The 7,388-nt window shown below is 37.0% G+C and overlaps 1 protein-coding gene across 1 annotated transcript; it reads right to left on the bottom strand.

Moving 5' to 3' along the window:
• Positions 1 to 3,980: 3,980 nt before the first annotated feature.
• LOC133286218 (large ribosomal subunit protein bL31c) lies at positions 3,981 to 4,708 on the bottom strand. Its single transcript, XM_061483611.1, has 2 exons — positions 4,551 to 4,708; positions 3,981 to 4,466 (listed from the first exon to the last, which is right to left on the bottom strand). The coding sequence occupies exons 1-2, from the start codon at positions 4,623 to 4,625 to the stop codon at positions 4,137 to 4,139; spliced, it is 405 nt and encodes a 134-aa protein (XP_061339595.1). The 5' UTR covers positions 4,626 to 4,708; the 3' UTR covers positions 3,981 to 4,136.
• Between the last annotated feature and the right edge of the window lie 2,680 nt (positions 4,709 to 7,388).

The raw sequence follows: 7,388 nt of genomic DNA, 5'->3' as shown, positions 1-7,388 counted from the left end.
TTCAAATCTTCTTCGTCCAAATTCATCTTCTTAAATGCGTGCCATAAAATTATATCGGCACAACTCCCATTGTCCAGAAAAATCTTCCTAACTCTGCAATTGACAAGTGTTCCTGTAATCACCAACCCATCAACATGTCCTGGCACTACATCCTCGAGCTCCTTCTTTGTGAAGTATAACAACGGCTGCTCTAGTTCCTCTTCCTGTTTAAACTTGGGGCGCTCTCGAATGGAAAGCACCTCACGCAAATATTTACGTCGAGCATTCATTGTGTCGCCACCACCACCAAAAGCTCCACTGATCACGTTGCACTCGAACTCCGGCTCCTGGAATTCGTCATCTTCTTTAGCCGGCTTCTTACCTCGTCCTTCCTCTTTAAACTTCTTATCCTTGGGTGGGCTTCCGAGCCGCCCCCCTCTCCTCTTCCTATTTCTCCATCCCTGCGTACGGATCAAATACTGCCGCAACTTCCCCTCTCTAATGTACTTCTCAATTGCATCTCTGAGGTCCCAACATACATTCGAGCAAAAGGAGAATCAAAGCAAGAGAGGAAGAAAAACAAAGTAGGTTGAAGCGCATACCTGGTGCAAGTGAAGGATGCGAGAGGTGGCAAACGACGAGAAGCTGGCGAACTGAAGGAAGTCTTTTGGAACGTAATACAGGAAATGTTGAAGGAAGTCTCTCAGCGTAATGCAGCAAGTAAGAAAATAAGAAAGGAAGAAGCGCAAATCAAATAGATGAAACCCGCGAAACCAAAGGTCAAGGGTAAAAAGGTAACTTCGCAAGGAAAGACAGTTGAAAGGACGCTGGGGCAGTTGCAATAAATGAACGTTTTCTGGTAATCCGGGTACTTGAAGCGCGACTAACTTGAACCGATCCAGGTACTTCTGTAGTGTCTCCCCTGGTCGTTGATTAATTTTCCCCAACGCGAATTCTGACTTCGGCTGCTTCTTACTGGTGGCGAAGTTCAGCAAGAACCGCCCACCAAACTCCTCAAAGGATCTGATGGATCCCGCTGGTAATGACGAGAACCACGCCTGGGCTGCACCGGTTAATGTAGTTGCAAAAAGCCTTGTGATCAAGGGTTCCTCTATCCCTTTGATGTACATAGCTGTATCAAAGGCATCCAAGTGTACCTGCGGATCCTGTGTTCCGTCATATTTAATCAACTCGGATAAATTCGGATTTTCCGGGTATGGAGCTTCTACAATCTCATCCGCGAAGGGACTGTCGTTGTACTGCCCCCTGTTGTACTTTCTTCGGTATACCCCGGTTACGTCATCCGGAGCCCGGGTGATGGGCCCCTGACAGTGGATCTCGGCCGGGCGCTGTGGGTCTGGTACATGCCGGGGTTGCTGATTGTATCCAGCGTTTCCGTGGCCCAGAGGGTGCCGTGGCTGTTGGCGTGAACCCGGGTGCACTAGGGTTTGTGGGACGAACCCGGGTCCGACATTAGCCCTTGCAGGACGGTGGGTGCGTTCCTGAGTGTCCTGCTGGGGGTTTGCAATTTGCAGATCTGTCACCACCTGCGCGATGGCCCGCTCGGGGTCTGGATTTGTTGTGCGCCACAGCCGATCCTCCAAATCTCGGATCTGTCTTGCATCCGCTTGCCGTTGCAGCTCATTACGCTGTTCCAATTCCTCCATCCTTCGAAGTACGGCTGCCATAGCTAAACTCGTCACCCGCGAATCCGGGGCTTCTGCAGTTGGGTCCTCAATTGGCTGCAACCCTGGGAGGTATGGGGCATCTGGGTTGACCGCGGGAGTTGATGTTGAATCTGAATGCACGTCACTAACGTGCACCGCATCTGGATCTGGGATCTGCGGCATCTGCTGCCTTGATTCCGCGGGATCTTCCCTAACAAAAGGAGGAACTTGGAGGTTTGACGTCGAGGGTTGACGAAGACCACTCCTTGTTGTTCTCACCATCGATTTGATGTAAAATTTAAGTATAATCGATAGATTCATGAAATCAACGGTTAGGATTTGATGTAAAAAATTTTAGTTTGATATCGGTGTCAAAAGATCTTACCCCTATATATATTTTGTTAATGTTGTCACTTGAATTACATTTTGTTCACTATTTATACTATTTTAATAATTAAATAAAGTACAATTTTTTATGCTATGCTCTCCTTTATTTTTTAACAAATCAAACGAACCATTGATTTGTTCTAAAAAATAATAGAACAGGAATATATCTATCACAAATTTTTTTTTCTTTAATTATTAAAGGAATATATATTTATTTATTTTTTAAATAATTTACTGCAATTAAAATTTAAAAGGCAGTGTCTGCTGTTGAAAGATAAGTTGACAACAATAAAGTGGGCTAAGATTAAAAAGAAGAGGAAAAAAGAATGAAGAATTTAATTGAAGTACTTATAAATTGATTTTACTGCAATTTTAAATTCTATTATGATCATTTATTTTTTATTTATTTATTCAATAAACATTGGAATTAAATAAAAGCTTTAGATGCCAAATTATGTTGACTATAGTGGACCTTCTGATCATGATAACTGCATAACCTAAGTTCAAATTGAGGAATGTTCTGTTCGTATACAATTTGTAATTTTAAATCTTTCTAAATAAAAATTTGAGACATAGGTAAAAGTTAAAACTGTTATCTTTTATAAAAGCAAATATAAATCGGAAAGGTAATGCTATGTGCAAGATGCTGATAAGAATTGAAAGTAGATATGAATTGTAGAAAAAGTATTGATAGAAAAGAGGATACTCATATGTATCTATGTGAAGCAATGCTTGTGAACCAGATTTTACAACGATCTTCAGGTTAATGTACAAATCATGTTGCGTCCATTACCAGAAGGGCCATAATTACTGCACTGTCCGTAAGGAAAAAAAAAAGTATGCTCATCACTCAGCACTATGTTCTAACCGTACACCAAAATGTTCGAAACTATCAACGTGAGGAATGCAAACAAACATATGTTAACTCGGTGATATTGAATTATAATCTATGAACTGCTTTCTTCGTCATCCTCCCAATTCCTTGTCAATCCTCCCACAGTATAGGAATGCATACATGGCTTTCGGAGTTGGACATTTTGTCAACTGTAAAATTTATACTCACATTCATACAGTGAACAATCACACAAGATCACATCCATAACTGACCAGTCAAGCAAGATGGCTATAAACTCCCCTCCTTTTTTTTTTTTTTTTTTTTCGAATCCAGATTCCTGGACTTAAACAAATGTTTAGGGTATGCCCCCTTCCCTATGCTTAATAATAGGGAATGCAAGATTAAAACATGAGTAAGCCTCGTTATCATGCTTTCCTTCTATATATTTTTTTCCACTTTTTTCTATTTTGTAGTAACAAATGGTAAGCAACAAAGTTTCTAATATTTCTGAAGCGAAAAGTGTTTGTTATTTTAAAATGATATAAAGTTATGTCATTTTAAGAGAGAGACAAACACAGAAAAAAAATTTATTTGAATTTTAAATAAAAAAAAATCACCAACTTTCTCTCTCCCATGATTTCCGTTTTTCTGTATCTATCTCTTTCCTGAAATGACATAACTTATGTCATTCAAAATGACAAACACCAAACCCTATTTCTGAATCATTGTCTGTTGGGTTAAGTGGATGGATGCACTTTAAAAGAACACAACTTGTGTCATCTCAGTGACTTACGCAAAGTCTGACCGGGTCAGACTTTGTGTAAATTTAAAAAATTGTTTTTCTTTTTCTTTTTTTAGATTACACCGTGACTGTGAAAAAAGAAAAAAAGAAAAAAAGAAAAAGTAATTTTTCAAATTTACAGCGATCAAACTTGTGTTATGTGTTTTTCCCTTCTCCGTTTGCAACTTCCTTTTAGAACATAGTACAGCACGAACGTTCGTGTATCCAAGTGGAAGTCCTAGTATGTGTGGAATCAATTTCTCTTGATCACACACTCTAAACTAACATAAATTGCTCTCGTGTGGTGGTCATTGAATCAAAAGAATGCAAGAGTGACAAACATCACATGAATCCCATTGCAGTTTTCCTACCGACAAACATCATCGTAAATAACATGAAATTTAAAATAAAAAACCATAGCGGCAAAGTGACAAACAGCACATAGGCAATTGTAAAAAGCAAGGGAATTAATTGATGTGTACAAAGTTCACTTCTTTTTCTTGCCACCCTTGGAAATGCCCTTGCGCCTTGAGGGAATGACAATCTCTCCTTTGAGGACAGGAATCTGCATAATCTCCGAAAGCTCACCGTACTTCTTACGGAACTTCTCAACCTGGTCGTCGCTAACCGTAATTGCCGAACGGTTTCCGAGGTAGAATGGGTGGTTCCCCGACCACACGTCAACCACGTACTCCTTACGGGTCCCACCTGTCGTCATAACCAGCTCCCCGCTGCAATACACCTTCGCGTCCTCGTAGAATTTTGGGTGTATGTCCTTCTTCCTGCACCACACTCCGCAATTCTCCACTCTCCTCACCTGAAACATTAAACACTTAAATATAAACATCTTTAAATAGTGTAACAGTTCGGAATGTTATGGAATTTCCAAACAATTAGTTACATTCTTTGTGGAGTTTGCAGGAACCGGAAGAAGAATTTTGCCTTGCAGGAACGTGTTGGTTACACACTGCGCCATTTTCAGGGATCGATTGGGGATGGGAATCAGGGACGAAGTGGATGAGATAATGTGCGCATATGTGGTCGTTACCAAACGGGCCTTCGTGATGGCTCAATCTATGCTATGCTGCACAACATTTTTTAATCTCATTCAGCCCAACTAGCCCATTAACAAATTGATGGGCAAGACCCGAATTATTTATTTAAGCGATCTATTAATCTCGTATCAGTGGAGTCTATTATTTGTAAAACAAAAAACAAAACAAAAATTAAAATATTGTCTCCGTTGCATGAGATAATTATCTCATGTAACATGAGATAATTATTTTCCTTTATTTAAAAGGATATCTAGAATCGGAATTTTTATTGACTTTAATAAGAATAGTAGTTTTATTGTAAATTTAAATAAGTTTTTACAATTATCAATATAAAAATATATTTTTGATGTTTAAGTTGAGCTTTTTAACAGACATATCAGACTTGTTCAGGGTTTTCATGATAAGTATTATATTTTTTTATAATATTTTTTTATCCCTGTACTTCATAATTAAATGGAGTGGTTGAACATTAAAAAAAAGAAAGATATAGGGTTGAAATAACACACATCTTTTTTCTGCGTATGAATGTTTCAGTTCATTTTTTGGGAAATAGTTATTCTTAGATCCTATCTTATTTGTCTCTCCATATCTTTGGTTTTACCTGCTTTGTACATGACCTCGCTCTAGACAAGGAGAAGCTAACATTCAAATCCTTCAAGTATCTTTTCCTTGGTTACCCACGTTCTTTAAGGTGCTATCACTACTACTCTCTTGACCGCAAACTTTATATCGTATCTTTTGTTAACTCTCGATCAACAACCTTTTTACTCTTCCCACATTTTGGTATCATAGGTTGATTCTATTCTCCTTATTCACTTGATTCCTCCTTACAAGTTGCAGATATACCTGATACCACTCAAATTGCTGGCCATAAAACTATTGACTCTACTCACAACCCTTATCATTTTTATACCTTTTTGAATTATGATTAGCGTTCTTCACCACATTTTACCTTTGTGTCTATTTTTTTTGTTTTCATTCCTAATATGACAGGAGAAGTACTAACCCATCTAGGTTAACACTAGATAACGATGGATGAAATCAAATCTCTATACTCTAATAGCACATAGGATCTTGTTCCTGCTCTCCCAGGAAAATTTGTTGTTGGATGTCTTGGATGTTCACTATTAAAGTTGACACTGTTACAAAGCCCAGTTAGTGGTCAAGGATTACTCAGATTTTTTGCCTCGATTTTGGGCATACCTTATCTCTTGTTGCCAAGATGGCCTCTTTTCTTTTGATTCTTGTTTTGTTGTTGTTCATCATAAGCTCTCTTTTTTATCTTGACATAAAAAAAATGATTTCTTAGATAGTAATTTACAGAAAGGAATTTACATGGAGCAACCGTTCAAATTTGTTGCTAACAAGGAGTCTATCCTAATATGTAAGCTCTACAAATTTTTATATGGCCTGAAATAGTCATTTCGGGCCTAATTTAATCATGTCAAGGAACAAAACAGCAAAAAATAATTATTTCTTATTTCTATCAATTTGCATTCATGGAAACTGATTTATTCTCTAAATAAAATAATAAACAGATATTATCAAATACTATTTTAAATCAATTCTGTTGTTCATACTAAAAATAAAGAAAAGAACATTTCTGAAAACATTGTTATGCACACCTAAGACCCACGTTGCATTAAGATATAAGTTTAAATAATTAACCATATTATTAATGGTAGGATATTGTAACAATCAATTAGGGTTACTACTAATGTTATTACCAATCAATTTTCTCGTTAGATCGATTATATTGATCCAAGTCATCCAAAGATTATATTTATTTTCATCTTTGTATGGTTATGATTCCGCATATTTAATACTATATTTATTTCCACTCTTATATGGTTACAATTTCTCATATTTAATATTTTCACATTAAATATTTGAAATCATAATTATACAAAGTTGAAAATATATATAACCGTTGAATCAACGTAATATATCTGACCGTTAAATTATTGGTAGTAACTAATCCTAGTTCGTTGTTATAATATCCTATCCCTTATTATTATTATTATTATTATTATTAAGACAATTCCGGTACATTCAACTGATGAAACATCGTAGTTATTGTCGGAAAATGGACGAAAAAAGAGAGTTCGAGACAAATTAAATTAATAAAATCTATGGACGGCAGGTTTTGTAGGGAGAACTTGTACTTCTTTTAATGATTGTGTTATCAAGTATTGTTAGATTATTAAATATGTTTAAGATCATAACCCCTAACCGCCTATCAAATTTGAACTCATCCTAAAGATGGATGAACTAAGAACCACATAAATAAAACACCTCAAAGCGGGGGCATGTGTTTTACGAAGTCATATGAATTTGTAGCTTCTTGCTGACTAATGAAACAGAGTGATAGAGAGAGACTTGCCAGGTTTCTCGTTAGTCACGACAGTTTCACTTGCCAATAAATCTCAAAACCACCACCATCATCATCATCATTAACATTAGAAGCATTTCAACTACACCATCTCAACTAGCACTATGATCACATTCATTTGATCCCACTTTCATTTTTATTTAAACCACTAGCCAAATCTGAAAAGGGTTAATAAAAAGTACAAAATTGATGCACGTTGATCTAAACATTTCCAATTATGGTTCCTCAATTCGTGGTGTAACTTGTCTCTGGAAAGTTCGGGATTTTGTGCAATCTCAAAGGTTCACTAGTC

This window comes from Gastrolobium bilobum, unplaced genomic scaffold (genome assembly GCF_033153095.1).
Source record: "Gastrolobium bilobum isolate Gb01-03AN ecotype WA unplaced genomic scaffold, APGP_CSIRO_Gbil_v1 utg17614, whole genome shotgun sequence".
Taxonomy (NCBI): domain Eukaryota; kingdom Viridiplantae; phylum Streptophyta; class Magnoliopsida; order Fabales; family Fabaceae; genus Gastrolobium; species Gastrolobium bilobum.
The sequence above is the reverse complement of the archived record's forward strand: the minus strand, read 5'-3'. Positions and strand labels throughout refer to the sequence as shown.